Genomic DNA, 22,583 nt, shown 5'->3' on the forward strand with positions numbered 1-22,583 from the left:
AGACGATGGTATCATGACCCATGCAAACGCTCATCACGAAGTGAATAGAGAAAGTGGCGGATCAAAGGGAGTGGGAGGGAGTGAAAAGGGTATTATACAGTCGAGTCGAGGGTAAGAGATAGGGAAAAAGGTGATGCAAGATAGAAAATTGAAGAAGTTTCCGAGACGGCATCACATAAGAATCTATCAGACATTAGATTAGGGTCGCCCGTGGGGCTGTTCACGGTCTCAATCCGACAGTTCAATCGGATGGCTGGAAGATGAACCGTCGACAGAGGGTTCTTCTTGTTTTTGGTCATCATCATCATGTTGACCTGAGACAATGATGGAGGGGGGCGCTGATAATTGTGCTTCTTCTTGAGGAGGACTCGGCAGAGCCTGGTCATCCGCACCGATAGAGTCGGTTCGTGAAGGAGACATGGGTTCTTGCACGGCTGGAAGGCCCGATCCATCGGCGCTATCTTTGCTTCCGCTCGTCGCTCCGTTGCGTCGTCTCATGCGGCGATTTCGACGTTCTTCATCAGCACTCTCTCTTCGACGTCTCTGACGCTCGCCACCTGCGTCAGAGCTACTCCTTAGGCCGAGAAGCATGCTGGCCGCACGGTCGGCAATATCTTCGCCTTCGGATGTTTGAGCCTCCTTGGTGCTTTGGTCTCCATCATCGGGTAGAGGCGGGCTCAGAAGACCATTTTCATCTGTCTTGGCATCGCCATCGGCCGCATCTTCGTTTCCGTCTTTGCCTTCTTCCGCATCGCCCTCCGGAACATGTTGTCCGGAGGTAACGCGAACAGTGTGACGCTCCTTGAGGCGAGCACGACGGCGACGGTCTCGTTGATCTTTGGCTTGGGGCGCAGCAGCACGCAGTTTCTCGAGAAGCGAGTCCATTGCACCGCTGTTGGCAGGGGAACTCTGCGGTTCCGTCGCAGGGCCGTTGGCATTGGCGAGATTGACGTTAATTCGTTTGCGGGCCAGTGAGGCTTCGGTGCGCTTCCTAACTTCCTCCAAGCCCATATTCTTCTCGCGGGATTTCTATAGGTAGAAACAGTTAGCAATTTGATACACGGGGCCATCTGGCTCATTTTCAGATGAATAAACAAACCTTCCATTCGACCAAGAAGGAAGCCAACTTCGCGAAGAAGTCTCGCCGAGCATTCTCATCGGTATTATCTTCACCGTAGAAGACCATGATGTCATCGTAGCTCTTCACCATCTCATCCAGGTAAAGCTGCAGCTGCTCAGCCTTGCGCCGAGCATCCTTCATGCTTCGCTGAACCACCTGGCTGACACGATCCTGAGGGTGGAACTTCTTCGGATCACTGAGGTTGCCTGCATCTAAGCTTGACTGCACATTCTTAATATTGCTGATGTACTTCTTGGAATCAGTGCAAAGTTGGTCAACGTTAACCTTTTGGAGGCCAACGACACCGTTGATTTCATCAGAGAAGGATTCCCACTCGGGATACTGGTTGCGCACGATACGCTCGACCAAGTCGGCAAAAGTGGTCTCGTTCTTATCATCCTTGACCATGCCCAAGCGAGCAAGCGAGCTCAGTTTGAAGCCCTGAGCCTGTTTATTGGCGTCGTTCATATAGTTTCCGATATCCAGAATCAGGCCAAGAACATTCATGAGCGAGACAGAGTCTCGTAGAGATTCACTGACTCGAACGACCTCTTGTAACCTGGAGGAGGTGTACTCGTATTCCTGCTCGTATGAGCGTGTCAGAGACAGTGCACGCATTCTCGCTTTCCAGTAGTGATTCAGCTCATAGGCGGTGGAGAGGTAAATCTGATCCTCACGGGTGAGTTCACTGGGATCCTGTTCACGCTCAGAGGTTTCAGCGCCTGGAACGGTCCAATCCCGACTATACGGCGCCATCAACTTCGCGACGTTCTCCGGAATGGTGCACATTTCATCTCTCTGCAAGAAGTCCATGACGACCATGTTGTCCAAAATTTCTCGATCACAGTGGATAACCATTTGAACCACGGTATCAGGTGGAAACTGAGAAAACTTGGACAAGGCAATCTGGAAGTTCTTAGACAAATCATTGGAAATGACCTGCTTCTTGTCTTTGCGCGCCTTGGCCGCTGTGCTGGCTCCGAATATTTTAGTCTCCTTAGCCCTGAACAACCGTTCCACCTCATCCAGGACACCCTTCTTGGCCAGGTCGGTGTACTTCTGTTCCTTCTCCTCGGCCGAAACGGCGTGCGCGGCCCAGACTGTTACTTCAGGAGTGTCAACCTTATCCCAGTGCACCTTCTTGAGGTTGTTCTTAGGATCGCCAAACTTCTTCATAGGCACAATGGAGTTTGGAGTAATGAAGGAGGGTGTCCAACCAGCGCCCAATGGAGCACTTGGTGGCGGCGGTGGAGGAACAAATCCACCGTTGCCTCCAGGGGCCGGTGGTGGAGGTGGTGGAGCACCAATACCACCTGGAGGAGGCGGGGGAGGAAGTAGACCGGCTTTGCCGCCAGGAGGAGGGGGGAGGGGGGAGGGACCGGGATACCCTTGGCACCACCTGGCGGAGGAGGGGGAGGCATAGCAAGGCCACCTGGCGGCGGCGGAGGGGGAGGAAGGCCACTGCCACCTGGCGGCGGTGGAGGAGGAACCGGGAGCTTGACACCCCCAGGAGGTGGAGGGGGAGGCATAGCAAGGCCACCCGGTGGTGGTGGTGGCGGCGGCGGAGGTGGCATTACCAATGAGCCTTGCTGTGCTGTTGGCTCTGGCTTGGATTCACCATCCTCCATTGCAGTATCCTTGTCTTCACCTGCAGTGCCAGTTCCCTCTGGGCCTTCATCGTACTTGGGCACCTTAGAGGCAAGCTCGCCGAGCAAGCCAGTAGCTTGAGCAGGGTTCAGGCGAGGTCGTTGCATTTCCACCAAGCGAGGCTTTTCGTACACAGCTTCTTCATCCTCATCCACGGGAGAAAGAGCTTGGCCTTCAGGGGACTCGTCCATATCAGGCACATGGCTGCGTTTCCGGTACACGGATCCAAGGGAGCCCGGATCCAGATGGCGGCGAGTCTGCTCAGTAAATTCTTCACCAGAATCATCCTCTCCATCCATCTTTTCGCGCAGCTCACGTAGACGGTCAGATGGGCCATGCTGGCCCCAGACTCTGCCCTCAAGCTTGAATTGCGTCTTGGTTCTCTCCAGCTGGCGCTCCAATCGTTCCATAAGACGCTCCCGGTCCAGAATTCCAGGCATCTGCGATGGATCGGCGGTCGATGGCTCTTGATCTGGGTTGGCTGCTTTGCGGGCATTGGATGCAGCAATATCCTGGGCGTCTCGAAGCATCAGATAGAGCTCTCGGGTCTCCAGTTCATTGCGCTGGAGTTCCTGCGCACGCAGTCTTTGTAGTTCACTGGCCTCGGCCTTCAAAGTCTCGTTTTGACGTGCCTGGAGCTCGATAATGCCGGTCTGTTCATCAATCTGCTTTTGAAGCTTCTTGACCAAGCCCTCGGCACCAAGCTCAACCTGAGCCTTCATCTCATCGCGTTCGGCGATAGCGGCCTCGGCAATCTGACGGGCTTCCAGTGATTCATCATACACACGTCTCGCCTCGGCATCAGTATGAAGTCTATCCAACAAACTTTGCACAGTGAAATTCAGTCCTTGTCGAAGGTCGAGATCAGGAAGCCTCCTATCCATGGCGACATAGCTCATCATTGCATCCACGAGCTGGAACATTCGTAGACCCTCCTCGCCGGAATTCTCGCGGATTAGCAACATGTGCTGCATTGCCGAGAGGAAGTAGTCGTGCGACCTGGTGCCATTAATCTTGGTTGCGATGGCATCCGCAATCTGAAGAGGATCACTCATATCCTTGACTTCTCCCTCAACACTGTCCTTCATGCTGCTTCCTTCCCGTTGGAGGAGATCCTCGTAGTCGATAGCCTCATTCTCCCGGAAACGTTCGATCTGCTTGTCGATAACTTCATACTGGAAACCCTCCATCTTGGTCAAAAGACGCTTGATTCCACAGGAGATGAACTGTGCACGAATATGGCATCGTAGCTGCAAGTCGCTCTCCGCTCCATCTACCAGCATATTGATGAGGATCATGGTGGAAACGGCATATTCCATAAGCAGGTTTTCCATGCCAATACCACCACTGCGATATTCTTCACTGGCACCGACCAAACTTCCCATTTTTCCACGGCCATCGATAGTGACTTCTACAATTCTCATCCAAGCATCGAATCGGCCAGTCTCGTTATGGTCGTGCTTGACTTTGTCCATGGATTGAAGGACCTTTTGGTGGCCTTGGCCTTCGGCCCAGTGGCACAGGAAGGTGAGAACTTCACTGACAAGCTTCCGAGTGTTAAGGCGAGGGGAAGCTAATGAGTTGACAAGTGCGACAAGTACACCTTGGTGCTCGAGTGCATCATCGGCTCCATATTTGTTGTTCATGAGACCTTTCAAACACTTGGCGATATCATATTCACGGTCGAGATCTTTGTCGCCAGTTGGAGGAGCAGGAACGGGCCCAGAGGCCTTCCGTCTATTGATCTTCTGGAGAACGTTGGTCAGGGCAACTTGACCCTGTGCTTCAACGAAGGCTTTCACCCAGCTGTAGAAGATGATCAATATTTATTCATTTGTTTGCTGCGAAAAAGGTGATTCACGGCTTACCTGATGGGCTGCGTTCGCAAACTAACGCTCAAACTAGCCAGTTGCTTTGACGTAATGGTGTCATCCATCACCTTCTTCACATACCACTCTGGGCTGCCTTCTTCATCGGCACGCTCCAGAAGACCTGAAAGTCCATCATGCCCATGTGTTTGACGGGCATTCTGTCGTCTTTTCTGCTCCCCCTGTAGTTCCGTCAAGCGATCTTGGTGGACCAAAGTCCATTTCTTGGAGGCAGGGTATGACAGCATTTGCCGCTTGGCTTGATCAGGAAGATTCTGCCATCCACGCTTCTGCATCAGGTCCAGAAATAGCTGGTCAACGATACGATCATCTCTAGGGCGAGTAAGAAAATTATCGGGAGGACGGGGTACGGCTGCGGGGATGGGTTGGTGCTGTGAAGGGGCGTTTGACAATCTGCCGGTACTTGCACTACTCGGAAAGATTGTATTGCGATCACTGGAATGCGAGCTTGTGAGGGTGCGAGACGAGGGCTCTGAGGGGAAGTAGTTTGAGCCCCGCGTATTGGATGAATGACCGGAATATACACTAGCCTGGTCAAGTGATGTGCGAGAATTCGAGGAGGAGTCAATCGATGAGTTATGTCCCATGCCAGGGTTCGCCGCTGAGCTTCCGGGTCGTCCCCATTGTTGATATCGAGTGCCACGGTCCCCTGAGTTGCTGCTAGTCATCGTCGTGTTGGAGCCATGTGGGGGTGGTCGGGGACCGGATGGATGAGGAGCGTAACCGTTCGGCGCAGAGGTGGAGGTCAAAGTTGGGTACTGATGGAAATCTCCCCCGGCTTTGCCAATGTGGTTGGGGGAGGGCTCGTGGCGGGAGTCGGGTCGCGACATGCTATCGATCGGGATGGGGTTTCTTGTATCCGATGGCAGACTCTCAAATGGTATGGACGTTATAACACCTGCGGTCGGGGCGATGCTTCCGGGATCGATATCGTGGCTCATGTCGACAGATTGGATTGAAGAGCGCTTCGAATAGCGGGACGAGCGAGATCCCGCGGCGCTTCCAGGCGGTGCTAGGCTATCGTAAGAGCCTCCATATCCGTCGTATCCCTGAGAGCGATCATCGGTCGAGCGGTCCTTGTATAGTTTCCTCCCAAAAAATGATTTCCCGGCCGATGTTTGCCTGGACTTGTCTGCGGCTGCATGAGAGGGCATTTTGGCGGGTTGTCGCTATGAAGTGGCAGGGAGCAGCATAAAGAGCGCTCCCTTGGCACACTTGGAGAGGGTCGGAGGTTGTAAAATCGATGTACAAGCCGTAGCGGGGTCGATCGCTATGGATCTGGTGGACGAAAATGGTGACATTCACGATAGTCCGAAGTGGTGTTTTTGTCCCTCCCTGGCTAGTTTAGTATACCCGGTTCGGTTGTGACTGACGCAGTGACCCTGAATCAGAGGGGTCAATGACGGGAGGGGGCCTATCGGTTGCCTACCACACAAAGGAAAATCAAATCCAGAAATATGAAACCGGAGAGGGTTGCAATATGCAAGTCCCAGTGATTTCCTGACGCCAGGGTCGATCAAAGCACGGGCGTGCCTGATAACCCCCTAAATATCCGGTCGACAGTTAATCCGTGCTTAGTCATGATATCTCCCAGGCTTCCCTGTGGGGATCGGGGAAAGTTGAACATTGAAACACAACTCTCTGTGAGAACAAAGTAGAACATCGTTGTTCTGCTGGAGATGTTGCAGTTTATTTGAATCAGACGGTTCTCAACTTCTACACTGGAGGATAACTTACACCTGACTCAATGCATATTGCCGATCCCGACGCCGCTCTACTCCCCGGCCCGATACCAGGACGGTAAACAAAACAACTGCAACTCCTAATCAGTCGCCCAAAGCCTTGATTTTCCTGTCTTACTTCAGCTACTTGGCATCCTAGAGGATCGACTTTCAAAATGGGATCCTCTATGGGCTTTGCAAAGGTTCGCTTGTCTCCCTCGCTCCTCCTTCGTGTCACAGCCTCGTCATCATCGCTCAAAAAAGGGCCCCCGGATTGTTGAAGACCAATGATCTAACGATGAATTTCCTCAGACAATCCTTATTCCAGCATCAATCGCATTGACAGTCTACCTCCTTTTCTCATTCCTGATCATCCCATTCCTCCGACGTTACCAACAGCGCTATTCCCAGTACCTTCCCCTGCACGCTATTTCGGCCCATACTCTGTCGCTGCGCGATCGCATAGCCGATACAGCCATGCGCCTTTTTCTCCCATCCTCGTGGAGGCGAGGGACGCACCTTGACGACCACGACAATATCAGTATAGATGAGGAGGAAGGGGAACTCATGACCGGGATGACTATGGATTCCGTTCGCCGGGAGGCTTTAGAACAACGGCGCGGGATATCGGGTGACTCGACAAGTCGCCTCAATCGAGAATTAGAAGAAGGTTTCATGGATGATAGTGATGAAGAGGAGCATGGTGGGAGGAGAGGCGCACATGGCCAACATTGATTGCTCTGCGCTATTCATTCTTCCAGTTCCTGTTCATATTTTATTTCCTGGGCGGTGATTTTTTTTTTCTCTCTCTTCATGTCTACAGCGAATCTGCATATTCGAGATTGGTTGAATTATTTGACTATAGATTGGTTCTTGTCCAAACACTTCTAGTGCATTATACTTGGTTTCACATTTCGTAGTATGGAATTGGATACATAGAGGCAAGTATAACAATTTACCGTCAACCCCAAGGAATGAGAGTTCATTTTGACAATGAAATCCAAAGTTTTGATCGACATCTACGATCGATCGATCGATATTGAACCTGTCAGAATACCAACGAAAACTATGGGATCCACTCAAAATGTGGTCTTTGTTCTGGACCTGTCAATCCATTGATAGATCGACAGTGTGCCCCACTTCGATCAGTTGGTAGATACAGAGCCCCTGCGTTACGAAGAAGCAATTACGACTAAAATATGTTAGACCTGTGAAATAGACGCCGAAAATAGTCTCGTTTGTTGTCGGAAACAGCCGCCTTTCTACCTGTACTTTAGAAAGTAAGCTGTCACTTGATCACCTTCCTTTCCAGTACTCCTCCAATTTACACCTACCCAGTACTCTGAGTCACTCTCTAGCAATAAAGTTGGTGCCCCTTTAACAGTGATTTTAGCATCTAGTATCTCTTATTCTCTGCTGCCCCTGGCTCTCTCCTACAACCTTCCCTTGCTCTAGAATGACCTGGTGCACCATCTGCATACCGCTCTGGGCGGCGCCGTCAATTCAGCTATCTTCGCGACTTACTTCACACCACAATAGTAAGGCAGAATTTTGCAGTGCCACTGTAAGTTACGTTTTTTTTGTATGCTGGGACGGGTGCTGTGATATTCACGCTAGCGCTATTCATGGATACTATTCTAAGAACAGGAATCTTCCAGCGGCTCGCCCGGCACAACACGAATGGCTGCTTAAGTTTCCGCCTTTTCTGTAACGCCATTCTGAGACTAGTTGGCGGAGAGGCGCGAGTGCTTTCCAGTACAAAGTGTCGATCAAAAACGCAGTTTGAATATTTTTTGCGAGGGTAGCTATGAAAGAAAGGGAGATGTCCATTCAAAAATGTATTGCCATTCACAATTAGCTGTCTGCAACGACCTCGGTACTATGTAGATTTAGATGACACACGCGGAGAAAAAAAATGCGCTTAAATAGCGGACAACACGATTGAGAACCAAGTTCGTGTGGTTGTTACTTTCTACAGCCGAACTTCAAGAAGCAACATAAGCAGATCTTGACGGTGTAGAGTATTCATGCTGGGCTTGTTCACGTCAATCTGGTGGATATTCTGGCATTGGATGAGCAGGCTCTGGTTTAGCACTTGCCGAATATTCTGATAACACTGGGTGTGATGTTGATGATTTATTCCGACTTGGAAGCAAATAAGTATAGTGGAATAAATAGCCGGTATCTGGCTCACTTATAACGGATATTTTTGGATATTTCTCCAAGCACACATCATAAGCTCTTTCTGGGCCATCTCTTGGTCAAAAGGGGGGGTTCATCGATTTCAAAAGAAGGAAATGAAGCTGCCCTCTTTTCCGTCAAGAATCCACTGAATGCAAAACTCAAATAGTCTTGGGTAAAAACTAGCAGAAGCCCAATCTAGAAGACACAAAGACCCATCTTCCTGCCACAAGATGTTCCGGGGTGCTATGTCCAGATGAAAAATTACGATTTCATTGCCTCGTAGAGCTAATTTGGGATTTTGAGCGAAAAGTCGGCTATTAAACCACTCTTCCATTCTGTCAAGAGTATCGAAAACCAAGTTATCAGTTTCAGGGGAAAGAAGGCCGCGACAAGCACCCCCATAAAGGGATCCAGGAACGCTATACCGCAGTGTTGAGAAATAATTTAGCACGCTCGCAACCCGCTGTATAGAATCAACGTCCTCCAGTGGATCAATGACCTTTCCATTTATGAACTCCATCAAAATATAACCCCAACCTCGCTCATCACAGAAGAATTCATAGACGCGTGGGATACGAACTTTGCGGCTATCCACCAGTTCATACGCTAACCTCTGATTTTCAAATTCTTCTTTTGTCACATCCGGGCCCCATTTCGCAACTTGATAATCAGATATTCTACTCAAAGATCAGTGCAAGTGGCACCTCCGAAGAACCCCCCCACGTATAACCGTGGAGAAATCAAAACAGGAATTCCTGCAACAGATGACCTATTCGGTCCCGCCTACCAATTCCATTCAGTCGGCGAAGCCAACTTGTACATTTACATTTGGGCTTCACTATCTCTTATATACCCACTTATCTACCAGACTTATACTCTAACAGAGCCTACTGACGACATACCAAAACTCTTACGTGACGGTCACTCCCCGCAACACGTGGCCTCTCAACTTTCCGAAGTCTACATCAGCAAAGCAGTCCGCTGTCTCCCCTACTGCCTACAAGAAGGCATGAACTCATGGCCTTCGTCCCACTGCATATTTCCAGCAGCGCAGGCAACGCGAGTATTCAGTCAACTTGTCAGGGATTGGGATCGATTTCTTTGGGCGGCGAAGGTTGTGCGGTATATTGGGCTTTGGGGGTTTGATATTGTTGCGAGGTTTATGAAAGATCTTTGAGGTTTTGGTTGAATCCATCGAGACAGGCTAAATCTTACAGACTACCCGATTACAGAAAATTGTCTGCTCTGTGGAGTGAGCAGAAGTCTGATGCAAGTATGTCAGAGAAGCAAAAAGGTGTGGTCGGAGTGCCGCCGCCCATCTGATATGATGCAATGAACCCGATCCCAGATCATACACATAGGAAAATAAATTCACTCTGATAATGCAGCTGTCGTATCCTTCAATCACCACTCGACCATAGCACAATAAATTTAGTTTGAAAATGTGATATTTTAACCGCTAAAATAATAGGGATCATGAATACATGAAATATGAACAATCATAAAAGGAAAATCATAAAACCGGCCAGTCTGGTGTTAGGTCGCAAAACTTTTTTAGTTCAGATTTACTTGCGCTGACCGTAGGCCTTGGTAGCATAGTCACCCTTGTGGACAATCAAGTCCTCAGGGCGGTAGTCCTCGCGACCAGAGAAGTAGCTGTCCAGGATGTTCTTGGTGCCCTGGGCGTAGCGGATCTGGGCGTCAATGGAGGTACCGGACATGTGCGGGACCATGGCGTTACCACCGCCCCAGGGGTGCTCGGCGTAGCGGAGAGGGTGATCCTTGGGAGCGGGCTGGGGGAACCAGACATCACCACCGTATCCGCGGAGGTGGCCAGACTTGAGAGCGTCGGCAACGTCCTCCTTGACGACGATGGCGCCACGGGCGGTGTTGACGAGCCAAGCACCGGGCTTCATCTTAGAGATGAGGTCCTTGTTGAACAGACCGCGGGTCTTCTCGTGCAGGGGGCAGTTGATGGTGACAACGTCACACTGGGCGAGCATCTCCTCGAGGTTCTCGACGCGACGGCAGCCGATCTCCTTCTCCGCCTCGGCGGACAGGGGCTGGTAGTCGTAGTACAGGAGCTCCTTGCAGTCGAATGGCTTAAGGCGGCGCAGGACACGCTCACCGATACGGCCGACGGCGACGGTACCGACGACCTTGCCCTCGAGGTCGAACTCGTTCTTGGCAACGGCAGCAACATCCCAGTCACCGCGCTTGATCTGCTCGTGGGCGGGAACGAAGTTGCGGACCAGGAGAAGGATGGTCATGACGACGTGCTCGGCGACAGAGACGACGTTGGAGCCGGTGACCTCGGCGACGGTGATACCGCCGTTGGTCTTGTTGGCGGCGTTCAGGTCGACGTGGTCGGAACCAATACCAGCGGTGACAGCCAGCTTGAGGTTCTTGGCCTTGGCGAGGCGCTCGGCAGTGAGGTATCCAGGGTGGAAGCTGAGGGATCGGACATGTTAGCTGATATCCATGGTATGGTATGATTGTTGATTGGGGAAGGGTTGACGAACGGAGTGGTGATGATAACCTCAGCATCGACAAGCTCCTTGTCGAAGGTGGAGCCCTCGCCCTCCTTGTCGGAGGTGGTCACCAGAGTGTGACCGGCATCCTCGAGCCACTTGCGGATACCAAGCTCATTCTCGGTGGTACCGAGAAGACCAGGCTGCTGCTTGGAGTGCTCACCACCCTGTGATACAGTCAGTCATCCGGAACATTGTAGAATCAATTCGAGATTTGTCGACAAGAATCACTTACGTCGTAGAGAACCAGAAGAACCTTGCCCTGAAGATTGGCAGATGCGGTTAGCGTACGGGCATTGGAAAAAGCACCAGCCACTGGAGTCCTGGCGAAGGACCCAATGGGAGCTGGCTTAAGAGAGCCAGATATAAATTGGGCGGCAGGCCGTCGAAGGTGGGAAAGGGAACGGATAAATACCATTGTGAATGATGTTTTAGGATGAAAGAGTAGAAGATAGTGAAAGCACGAAGCTAGAGAAGGTCAGCGAATGCCTTTTATACATAATAGCGACCCCCGGGAAAGCCGGTGGTCGATAAAGTCAATCGCCTAAAACGGCGTTGGAGAACGAGGCGGCTAATGCCAGGAGCGGGGAGAGTGGAGAACCATGCAGGCCATACAATAGGCTATGGTAAAGGGCGGGGGGGGGGAAGATAGATCGATTTGGGTTTGGCATACCTTAAAGTGAGGTGGAAAGTGGAAGTAAAGAGGTTGAGATGATGAGAGAGAGAAAAAAAAGAGTTGGATGACCGGCTAGGCAAGCCTGTTATATAGACGGAAGGCCCCTCTCTGCGAGCCCCTCCTTAGGCCAACACCACCACTGGAAACGAGACAGTGTGTGTGGATGGAGCCGAACCCAAAACACGCTGTACTCCCCTCAGATCCCAGTTCCAACGCAAACGGGACGGGGCTGTCGGTCGGGGGACCGGTGGATTGGGAAACGAGCCACTCACGGCCAAAGCTCATCTCTCCGCACGAGGGACAGGAGGGGGAGGAGACTTTGTGGTTCGTGTTTTCCTAGGCCATTTCGATTGTTCTGGGCTCCACCAGCCAGCCTGAGCCACTAGTAAGGTCCCCATCTGTAGCTTGTATACATCTTCATGTTCTATGTAGCTACAGTAAGATTCGATGTTGTACAGTAGTAACTCCATTGATAGTTGGTCTTGCGGCCATAGTACATGGTACATGGTACATGCGGGGTAGCTCATTTTTGGGGCTCTAGCTGTAGATAGGTGATCTACAATGTACAACAAGCCTCCTTGGTGTTACATACTATCGCGTGATCGACCACAATAGTCTCTTTCACGGTGGACCGACATGTACCGCTGCGCATCCCGCAGTCAGCCCATCCAACACCGCATTAACTCGTAAAGCAACCTTACTCCATTCGTCGCATTTACCCCTCATTATGTCAGCTACCCCGCTGAGGGGTAACTGACACGCAACCAGTTGACCTAAAATTTTATTATATTATTTTATTTTAAAAAAAAAGAAGCATGATTCCACGCGCCGCGGAGAGACTAAAATGGGGTCAACCAGCGGCAATTGAAACTCTCCTCCGGACAGCTGGAGATACTAAAGATGCCGTGATTCCGGCCCCTGAATTTCACCGCGGGGGACCTCCCGATCGATCTCCGTTCTTCTGCCGACTTTCGGCCTTCGCCCTTCTCCTTCTTCTCCAACTTCACGGGACCCGCTCTCTCTACTGCGCCCACCTTGTTTTCTTTTCGGGTGAGGAGGTTGTTGGAGTTGGAGAAAAGACCCTCACGGATCCACTGAAGCACCTAATTACTTGCTGGAGATACGGAGTCCGTTGCCGGGATGGAATACTACTTTCAGACGGAACCGTGAGGAGATCATTTTCTCGTCCCCAGCCAACATTCCATTCCATTCTCCTCTGTGAATTTCGCGCGTGATCAAGTTGTGTTGCAGAGTTGAATTGACATTGAGATTTACATTGACATTCACAACTCACAACTCACAACTGGACACGATGCACCTACACAATGCCAGCCAGAGCTCGAAATAGAAGGAGCCCATACTTTACATGCTTTTGAAGCATTCAGTGCCTTCGACTACAATCGACAGTGTTACTGGCTTCCATTCATGTTCACAATACTGACATTACACCGTGGTCCGCGACGACAATGGCCAGCAACGGCAAGCACGGAAGATCAACCAGAGGCCCAAGGGTTCAACCATGCGATTGCGCCTTTCATCTCACCGGAGAAGAAAACTCCAATATTTTGGAAATCTTAGCTCGCGATCGACCATCGCTAAGCACCGTCGGATGGCGACGTACAAACCTTGTTCTGGTGGAGAGCCACACTAACAATCACCTCAAAGCTCTGAGTGGAACAAGTGAAATCACTTTCCATTAACTCGAGAGCCTACACATTGACCACCCCTTGTACTAGAACTCGTGCACTCACAATATTTGCGAGCACCACGTCCTAGGCGCCTGCCCCGCGTCCCCCTCCACGAGACGAATACCTCGATGCTCGATTTACTTCCAGTGTCTGCGAGAATCCCGTTTAAGAGATGGGAGGCCTCAGATCGCTAAGCCCGTTACATTCTATTGGATAGCCACATGCTTGGAGATGCAAACCCCTCCTCGGGCGGATCCCCTGACAACTCCCTCGACGGTCGGCGGGGTATCCTAGGGTACCCCACAAGTTGACACACGGTAGAAACAACGAATGGTACATTTATGAGGCTACAAGGGCACGTCTAGAGGGTTCCTCGGTGGGCCTATTACTTGATAGGGGCAGTTGAAAGATTCTCGATGTCATTGCGACCGACCGAGCCGGCGAGCGATTTCTACCAGTACAGCGGGAGGGGGGGTTGAAATGTCAAAAGCACGGTGCTGTTCAATTGTTCTCGACCCAACTATATGTATATATATATTGTGGAATTCGAGCTATGTTCTATATAGGCATATCAAAATTCAAGAACAGCCGGCCTGTCCCTTTCGTCCTCTTCATTAATTTGATTTCCTAACGTTAAACCACTCGCAACGTCACGCCTGAGAGTCACCAGGAATCCCGGTTGATCTGCATATGTCTGGTTAAAAGGATCATCATTCCCATACGCAAACATACGAGCATGGTCTTGCATCATCTGATCCGAAGGATCATTACCCGCTGCAATCTGGCCCTGGAGGTAGGTGATTAGATCCTGGCGGACACTGAAATAACGGTCCAAGGCTTCCGGGGCCTTATTATCACCCGAAGAATACCTATTTTCAAGATGTTCCTGTTCCATTACAGACGCTTTCCAGGGATCCATTGTACGGCGCTCCAGACCAAGCAGATAAGGCGGCATTGCATTCTCCACCAGGCACTGAATATGCGGCTCAAAGCCCCAATCGCCCACCCACTGAGACATGTCTGCGTTATTCTTGAAGTGCTCAGCCACATGCTCGACTCTTTCTTTCCAACTTGTGAATCTCGAGTCGCAGAATCCGCACCGCGAAAGAAGTGTAGCAGTCGATACTCGCCATTCGTCCATCAACGGATGATAGGGTACGCCGTGCACCAGGCGGAGATGCTGTACCAGGTGGTCTTTTCGCGAAAAAGAGCGGTGTTCGGGCAGTTTTTCTCGACATGCGAGGTAGTCGTGCGTTTCGAGATGACCAGCATCCTCACTAAACCCACGGCAAAAGACACAGATGTCCAGCCCATTAATCTCAACTATACCGCCTGCGGGCGCGCAGTTCCACCGCTCGATCGAGAGATGGAGTGCCTTCTCATGCCGCTGCCAGTCGTATTTGCTCCGAAACGAGTCTGCGCAGAAAGTACACTGGTAGGCGCGACGTTCAAGCGCCGTTGACTGGGCCAAGCGATTAGCGAAACGTCTGGCTTTCCGGCGGGGGCGACTAAATCCCATCTTCGGGAGTGGAGTGGGTGGTCTTTGATAGGGGCCACTCGATAGTTGAGAAGATCGCGCAGAAGCAGATGAGTGACTTCGATTATCACTGCTTATCGAAGATGCTCCAAATTGAAATGAACTGGTCGCGCTGCTACTTGACCAGCCATCGAAGTTGCTGGACGGCATGTTATCACCAGCAAGGTGGGAAAACGGCGTATTTTCCGCTGCTCGTAGAATATCGGTTGCTGCAGCTGGTTCGTTTTCGGGTGGTGAGTGCTGCCATCGTTCAAATGGAGAGAGTAATTTGTGGTCCATGGAGTTGATATCGCGCGTAACATTCTTTTTGGGTATTTTACGGCGCCTCGCGTTCACGAACCAATTGAAGATCTGGCTTTTATTCAGCCCAGTCTGTCGTTCCAGTTCTTCTCGTTCCAGGTCGGTGGGATATGGGTAGCCTTGATTTTCATAGAACCAGGATCGTAGGACCCTTACGGCGTCCAAAGGAAGGCGTCTACTTTTCTTGGCCTTATTAGGAAGTTCGGCAGAGGGATCGTTGTCCGACGAGACTTCGTCTGCAACTGAAGATCTTTCTGAAAAGGCGAAAAGCGAGGAAGCAGCCGTTTGTTGCCCCGAGCTGTCTCCGTTGGGGTGGGCCTCATACTGAAAGATGTCTTGGCAAGGCCAACTCTCCGTAAGCCCATTCGGACACCAATGGTCTACGTTGACTGATGCCTCGGCATTGGACAGATGTGTCCCCTGGTCTAGAGCCACATATGGGGATTCGGATCTGATTAAATCACCATGTGCACATCGGTCGGTCTGTGGGCTATCCAGATTCAAGAACAGTGAGAAGTCAACGTCTTCAAGATCGGGCTCGGAATTGCCGGCGTTCAAAGACGAGGACATCGGGACGCTGTCATAAGGTGCCCCGCTACCTCTGTGAGGATTTTCCATCGATGTTCGATAGACGTAATAGATTATCGTGCATCCATCAGGTTAGTAGACCGTTCGATCTTGCTGAAGGCGTGGCCATGACCGGTGGCGATCACACTGAGTCATCATGTCTTGGCACCACGAATCTCAATTTAATGCCGAGACTGCGCAGTATTAAGTCCGAGTGGATTCAATATTTCATTTACTCAGTATATAGCTTGCTTTATTACTAGTAATTTATGAAAGTGGCGGCAAGTAAACCTGATCAGAATATAAATCAGGTGTGTTGTTGCGCACAGTACTACCAATACCTACCTAACTACCTACCTAGGTAGTAGTGTTAGTCACTGGCACCTGAACCCTTTTGGAATATATATTTGATGGGGTATCAACCATATCCCTGCCCCACTGTCTACTACTACCCATAGTATGCTTAAGACAACTTGAATAGTACTAGTATAATTGACTACAGATCGTACATCGATTGATATTGTTCAAGCTCAACATGCACAACTTGCTTCGTTGCTCTTGGCTTCACCCTCGGGTTGAAAGTTTTGTAGTAGCCGAAGATCTGAGCGGCTTGGTACCTTTCCTCCTCATTGGTTATGCGACGCGTATCTTTGCAGTAATTCCCATGGAAATAATTGGTCAAGGTAACCACAATGTCAAAAGTCATCATTCGGCGGCCAAAAGAATGTTCAATTGGAATACCAGGCCCGTATACCCAGATCGATTTTTGGGCTTCTCGACCCCAACGAACCACCACAGTAACACCGGGATCGAATTGAACACGCTCGTCAAGTACCATCAACTCGAAAAATGTCTCCATTCTTAGGCCATTTCCTTGATTAGTTGAATCGGGCTCCTGCTCGTTCATATTTGATTTTTCCGGGCGCTTCTAGTTAGCGTTACCAGGAATGTAAGCGCGAGTGATGTAATTCTACAAAGGGCTTCGGACGAACCAGAACTTTATAGCCGGGGTCATCGAATGAATCATCCACATGTCTATAGTGCATCTGAAGTAGTGCCAGACCATTGGCGGGTGGTTTTTGGACAAGCATTCGTCGCCAACTTGCTTCTTCTCGGATATAAGCTTCAGCCTAACGCGGGTTGCGGACAATGTCCAGGGACTGGGCGGAGAACTTTTTCAGATCCAGAGGGAAAAAAGAAGGGAAGACCTCAGCCAGGAGTGGATTGGGGATCTTTTCGCCGTCAATCTCCTCAGTCGGCTCAAAGAATAAATGTTTTTGAATGGAGGGAAACTCCTGGATTACATTGTTCCAAGTTCGACATGTCCTCTGGGCCTTTGTGAGAACTGTGCGTATGTCCAAGTGTAAGAGAATGATTTCCACGATCCCTGGAATGGCTAAGGCTTTGTTCGAGGCAACCTGATCGAATCCTGGCATAATGGGGGTTGATTTATTTGTCCAGAGAAATTGGAGAACTGAACTGTTGACAAGGACGAAGCCACAGCCCCGCCTGGGAAGATAGCGGGCGGGGAGGATTGGGTGGTCCACCCTTATGTGGCACTAATTGGTGACAGTCTTCATCAAATAAGGTGCTATAGTCAAGCTGGTTAAGATGCCTCGTTGTGGTCGATTACTGTCCTATAGTGGACAGTAGCAATTTCCAATTCCGAGGTGGCCCCGGTTCGAATCCGGGTGGCGCCATATTCATTCTTCTTCTTTTTTATAATATTTTTATTGCCACCAGGGTGGATTGTGGATTGTGGATTGTGCCTGTCTGGCAGTGGAGGAGCCACACCCGCTGCGAATGATATGTGGCGATTGATAATCCCGCTAATCTCCGCTCCGAGATTTCGGAGATGCTGGGACTGTCTTGAACTTCCCCAAGTTTACCATTATTTCTCCCTGCTCTGTCGCTTTCTTTTCGCACTCTTTGCAATTCCCCTCAGACCTCTAAATAAACCTCTTGTCGGACCTATCTATACCCGATTTTCTTGCACATATCTTCCAGGTCCTGTCCGATGAGACCGTTGTCAACAGTGCTCGCGCAGTCGTTCATGCGCAACTGGAGCGTACAACTACATCACAGTTCCAGATTTGCTAGACCCCTGTCAACCACGCCATGTCGCGCAGGTCGTCTTCGTGCACGCCTCGAAATCCCCCCCTCCTTTCCCCGTTACAAAGTCTTGTCCCGAGCCGACCTGCAACTGCCCGCCCACGCCAGCCATGCCCGAGGGATTACCAATTGATCACGAACAAGCCTTGAACGGGACAATGGCAGCCTATGCGCAGCAACTAGTGATATGCACCGACCAAAGAGACTGGACAAGCCGCATTGAAAACGACGGAGAAAACAAAAGCTGGGGTGGCCTTATACGAGGGCTTAAGCGTTTGCTAAGCCGAGGTGGCCCATATCTTGATGTTTGTGGCCCTACTGCACCATTACACATGATCTGTATTCTGACCGTATGCCATTTTGTCGTTCCAGCCTTTCAACAATGTCCTCGTCTCTACTTCCTCTATCGTTCCTGCTACAAACAGCCCTTCTACCGCCTCCGCACTTCTTTTCCCCAGCTTCAAATACATACCCTCCATACCAGTCGATGCCAGAACTGCGTCTGATGGAGCCGCCGATCTGACCTCGTTTGTTCGCGCCTTCCTTCTCCCCGAACGCCTACACGACATGCACTCTTCGCTCCCAGAAGCCAAAAGAACAGACATGACCCGGGCCCCCGAACTTTCGTCTAACTTCGACGGTATAATTGATATCAATCACTCGCCTACAATCCTGATCTGTGGGCATGGGGGTCGAGACATGCGCTGTGGTGTCATGGGGCCCGCTCTGGAAAGCGAATTCCAGCGCGTGCTTCAAACGCAAGGATACAAGTCTGTGGGTGGCGATGGTACTACTATTGATGGACCCAATCATGCAAATATTGGTTTAATTAGCCATGTTGGTGGGCACAAGTATGCTGGTAATGTCATCATCTACATCCCGCCCAAGATGACGGTGGGAACTTCTGCCGAGCCTCACCCGCTGGCGGGTAAGGGTATTTGGTACGGCCGAATCGAGCCTAAGCATGTGCAAGGATTAGTGGAAGAGACTATCCTTGGGGGCAAGGTCATCGCGGACCATTTTCGTGGAGGGATTGATCGCAACGGAGATATATTGCGAATGTAGACGATGATAAATAAGATAGACTTAGTGTATATAGCATGGTGTATATATTCATAGATACGATGTGTGGATAGAAATGAATATAAATAATGCCAAATAATGATCAAATTAATTAAAATGTACTAGTACTACTAGTACCATGAATGAGCAAAGAAAAGAAAGTATCTCTATTCTCCAACTCAATTCTATTCGAATATCCATGGATCACGCTAGTCCTAATCGGGCCTAATGCTGCCCGGGCTCCGGGGAAGTTTTGAAGTTGAAGATCAGACAATCTCTCCAACAACAAGTGGTCCATACCGCTACTGTTCGATAATCCCCCTACAGTCACGGTCGTGCGGACATGACGATATATTCGTCATGCAGACACTCTCACGTATCCGATTGACACCCCTGGCAGCGCACGCCCGGAGCTGCGCGCGCCTCCACCTACTCCGATTCCCTCTCGCGTCCAATACCTTCACTCGTCTTGCGACGACAACCTCCTCTACCCCTCGAAGACTAGACCTCCCGGCCCTCGACAAAAAATGGCAGGCAAAATGGCAATCCGACGCGACTTTAGCCCAGCTCGCGACAGAGAAAAGTACCGAGCCGAAGCCGCAGACCTATGTCCTTTCGATGTTCCCCTACCCCTCCGGCACTCTGCACATGGGCCATGTTCGAGTATATACGATTTCAGATGTGTTGTCGCGATTCTACAAAATGCGTGGACATGACGTGTTGCATCCAATGGGGTGGGATGCATTTGGGCTTCCGGCGGAAAATGCGGCGATTGAGCGAGGCATTGATCCGGCGGAATGGACGGAGCAAAATATGGCCAAGATGAAGGAGCAGTTGCGGGGGATCTCGACTTCTTTTAATTGGGACAGGGTGCGTGGGATAGAGATGAATTCACGCCCAACTTCATGGTGTGCATTGACTGACTCACTCATTATGTTTAGGAGCTGGCAACTTGTTCCCCCGAATTCTACGCGCAAACGCAACGGATATTCTTGATGCTATATGAGAAGGGCCTTGCATATCAGTCTGAGGCTCTTGTCAACTATGACCCGGTTGACAAAACAGTGTTGGCCAATGAACAGGTGGGTGACGAATAATAACTTGTGGTGGACTATGCATGTTGACTTCGCCCTAGGTGGATGCCAATGGATTTTCGTGGCGCTCTGGAGCTAAGGTCGAAAAGTTGAACCTTAAGCAGTGGTTCTTCCGGATCACTCAATTTAAGGAAGAGCTCTTGAAGGACCTAGACTCGCTTTCTGGGGGCTGGCCCGAGAGAGTGCTATCTATGCAGCGAAACTGGCTAGGGAAGTCCCAAGGAGCCAAAGTGAAATTTCCAGTTACTATCAACGGAGACAAAGAAGTCAATGTTGGCGTTTTCACGACGCGCCCTGACACACTATATGGAGTTGAATATCTTGCTCTATCATTAAACCACCCCATCGTGTTGGAGGCAGCTGAAAAGGACCCGTCTCTTCGAAAATTCTTGGATGAGGCGGCCTTACTTCCACCTGATTCGAAGGCTGGTTATGTTCTCAAAAGCGCCGAGGCGTCGCACCCTCTTTTAAAAATCGACAAAGAAAGCCCTCATCTGCAGAGGAAGCTGCCGATTTTCGCAGCACCGTATGTGCTTAGTGATTATGGCGAAGGTGCGGTGATGGCTGTTCCTGGCCATGATGCCAGGGACATGTCATTTTTCAAGGAGAACATGAATCCTGAGTCGATTCCCATTGTCATCAACTCGGATCCTCCGAAATCTCAGGATGGTGGCTCTATCGAATCGGTCATCCCCGCTCGCGACGCGACTGCTTTTACCCAAGAGGGCTTCCTTTCTTCACTATGCGGGAAATATCAAAGCCTGTCATCTAAAGAGGCTACAAAGCAGATTGTTACTGACCTCGAGAAGGTGGGACAAGCCGAGTTCATGGAGAACTGGCGGCTGCGGGATTGGTTAATCAGTCGGCAACGGTACTGGGGTGCCCCCATTCCAATCATTCACTGTGGCGACTGTGGCCCCGTCCCCGTTCCTTTGAAAGACCTGCCTGTTAAATTGCCCAAGATCGAAGGTGACTGGCTGAAGGGCAAGAAGGGAAATCCTTTGGAGTCATCCGAAGAATTCCTCCACACCAATTGTCCCAGCTGCGGAGGGCCAGCGAAGCGTGATACAGATACCATGGATACCTTTGTAGATTCATCGTGGTACTACCTACGCTTTTTGGATCCCAGAAACAAGGATGCTCCATTCTCGCCATCTGTCGCTCGTCCTGTGGACTTTTATATTGGAGGCGTGGAGCACGCCATTTTGCACCTGCTTTATGCCCGCTTCATCTATAAGTTCCTCGCACAGTCAGATCAATTCCCTGCTATTTCCCATGACAAGGGTCTGGCAGCGCCTGCGGAACCGTTCAAGACTCTTCCTTCCAGGGTATGGTTCATGGAAAGACTTTCATTGAACCATCAACGGGTCGATTCTTGCATCCGTCCGAAGTGGATATCTCCGACCCGGAAAAGCCCCTGATCAAGGGAACCCAAATTACCCCCAACATCTCCTTTGAGAAGATGTCCAAAAGCAAACATAACGGTGTTGACCCGACTGATTGCACAACCAAGTATGGAGCCGACGCTACTCGTGCGCAAATTTTATTTGCTGCCCCGGTTAGTGAAGTGCTAGAGTGGGACGAAGCTAAGATCGTTGGTATCGAACGCTGGTTCGGTCGTCTGTGGAAACTTGTCATTGATGCTCAAGAAACACTGAACAACGCGAGCTTTACGATTTCCGCCTCTGACCTGGATGCTTCAAATAGCCACGCAGCTTCTCTTCCCCCTTCATTGGAGGCGCTCAGCGATTCCGATGCAGATGCAATCCTGGCCACTCATAAGACCATCACTTCTATCACATCATGCATCGAGAACAACCCTTATGGTCTCAACACTGTCGTTTCAGATCTGACAAAATTGACCAATGCTCTCGTCTCGGCTCCTCCATCCTCGCCTCTTGTCCTCTACCTTTCTATCTCCTCTCTCCTCCGCCTTCTTTCGCCCATTGCTCCAGCATTAACATCTGAATCTTGGGAAGTCCTGCACAAGTATCTAGTCCAAGGGAACAGTCCTACCGCCGTTGTTCCATCCATCCATGCCTCGTCTTGGCCAACCCCTCTCCTATCTTCTGATCAGGCCGACGCTCTTTCTGCCCGTGGTGGTCAGACTGTGGCTATCCAGATCAATGGAAAGATGCGATGCGCTGTCAATATCCCACGGATGCCGTCCACCGCACCCACCTCCCAGGGAAATAAATCCGGACCCACGCCGGAAGAACAGGACTGGATAATAAGCCATGTTCTGGACACCACAGAAGGCAAATTTTGGCTGAAAGAAAAGAACGACTGGGAGAAGAGACGACGGGTGATTGTTGTGAAAGGTGGTAAGCTCGTGAACGTTGTATTCTGATCAGGGCTTGGCTCAGAAACGAACTTATACTCTCCATATTCTGTATTTTAACATTCTTAAATAGACATGTACACTAGACATAAAATACATTAAACAACTTGAACC

The 22,583-nt window shown here is 50.5% G+C and overlaps 9 protein-coding genes across 9 annotated transcripts; 3 read left to right on the plus strand and 6 right to left on the minus strand.

Annotated features, from left to right (window-relative positions):
• Nucleotides 1-228: 228 nt before the first annotated feature.
• Nucleotides 229-5,810, minus strand: N7481_012796 (formin sepA; the record flags this gene model as incomplete). Its single annotated transcript, XM_057272015.1, has 4 exons — nucleotides 229-1,029; nucleotides 1,100-2,433; nucleotides 2,508-4,573; nucleotides 4,636-5,810. 4 exons carry the CDS (start codon nucleotides 5,808-5,810, stop codon nucleotides 229-231), a joined length of 5,376 nt encoding a protein of 1,791 aa, XP_057116203.1.
• A 743-nt stretch (nucleotides 5,811-6,553) lies between these two features.
• On the plus strand, nucleotides 6,554-7,112 carry N7481_012797 (uncharacterized protein; the record flags this gene model as incomplete). Its single annotated transcript, XM_057272016.1, has 2 exons — nucleotides 6,554-6,580; nucleotides 6,690-7,112. The coding sequence occupies 2 exons, from the start codon at nucleotides 6,554-6,556 to the stop codon at nucleotides 7,110-7,112; spliced, it is 450 nt and encodes a 149-aa protein (XP_057116204.1).
• A 1,237-nt stretch (nucleotides 7,113-8,349) lies between these two features.
• N7481_012798 (uncharacterized protein) lies at nucleotides 8,350-8,631 on the minus strand (the record flags this gene model as incomplete). Its single annotated transcript, XM_057272017.1, has 2 exons — nucleotides 8,350-8,522; nucleotides 8,607-8,631. 2 exons carry the CDS (start codon nucleotides 8,629-8,631, stop codon nucleotides 8,350-8,352), a joined length of 198 nt encoding a protein of 65 aa, XP_057116205.1.
• A 1,495-nt stretch (nucleotides 8,632-10,126) lies between these two features.
• On the minus strand, nucleotides 10,127-11,510 carry fdh (formate dehydrogenase (NAD+) FDH1; the record flags this gene model as incomplete). Its single annotated transcript, XM_057272018.1, has 3 exons — nucleotides 10,127-11,012; nucleotides 11,084-11,259; nucleotides 11,328-11,510. 3 exons carry the CDS (start codon nucleotides 11,508-11,510, stop codon nucleotides 10,127-10,129), a joined length of 1,245 nt encoding a protein of 414 aa, XP_057116206.1.
• Nucleotides 11,511-14,027: 2,517 nt separating this feature from the next.
• On the minus strand, nucleotides 14,028-15,863 carry N7481_012800 (uncharacterized protein; the record flags this gene model as incomplete). Its single annotated transcript, XM_057272019.1, has 1 exon — nucleotides 14,028-15,863. One exon carries the CDS (start codon nucleotides 15,861-15,863, stop codon nucleotides 14,028-14,030), a length of 1,836 nt encoding a protein of 611 aa, XP_057116207.1.
• Nucleotides 15,864-16,356: 493 nt separating this feature from the next.
• Nucleotides 16,357-16,951, minus strand: N7481_012801 (uncharacterized protein; the record flags this gene model as incomplete). The annotated part of the gene is made up of 2 exons (XM_057272020.1): nucleotides 16,357-16,788; nucleotides 16,853-16,951. The coding sequence occupies 2 exons, from the start codon at nucleotides 16,949-16,951 to the stop codon at nucleotides 16,357-16,359; spliced, it is 531 nt and encodes a 176-aa protein (XP_057116208.1).
• Nucleotides 16,952-16,990: 39 nt separating this feature from the next.
• N7481_012802 (uncharacterized protein) lies at nucleotides 16,991-17,296 on the minus strand (the record flags this gene model as incomplete). The annotated part of the gene is made up of 1 exon (XM_057272021.1): nucleotides 16,991-17,296. One exon carries the CDS (start codon nucleotides 17,294-17,296, stop codon nucleotides 16,991-16,993), a length of 306 nt encoding a protein of 101 aa, XP_057116209.1.
• A 786-nt stretch (nucleotides 17,297-18,082) lies between these two features.
• Nucleotides 18,083-19,037, plus strand: N7481_012803 (sucrase/ferredoxin-like domain-containing protein; the record flags this gene model as incomplete). Its single annotated transcript, XM_057272022.1, has 2 exons — nucleotides 18,083-18,277; nucleotides 18,345-19,037. The coding sequence occupies 2 exons, from the start codon at nucleotides 18,083-18,085 to the stop codon at nucleotides 19,035-19,037; spliced, it is 888 nt and encodes a 295-aa protein (XP_057116210.1).
• A 357-nt stretch (nucleotides 19,038-19,394) lies between these two features.
• On the plus strand, nucleotides 19,395-22,478 carry N7481_012804 (leucine--tRNA ligase NAM2; the record flags this gene model as incomplete). Its single annotated transcript, XM_057272023.1, has 4 exons — nucleotides 19,395-19,904; nucleotides 19,976-20,116; nucleotides 20,170-21,365; nucleotides 21,422-22,478. 4 exons carry the CDS (start codon nucleotides 19,395-19,397, stop codon nucleotides 22,476-22,478), a joined length of 2,904 nt encoding a protein of 967 aa, XP_057116211.1.
• Between the last annotated feature and the right edge of the window lie 105 nt (nucleotides 22,479-22,583).

The sequence above is a fragment of the Penicillium waksmanii genome (assembly GCF_028829765.1).
Source record: "Penicillium waksmanii strain IBT 27052 chromosome Unknown utg000010l:1.0-3698451.0:1.0-3701458.0, whole genome shotgun sequence".
NCBI classification, from domain to species: Eukaryota; Fungi; Ascomycota; class Eurotiomycetes; order Eurotiales; family Aspergillaceae; genus Penicillium; species Penicillium waksmanii.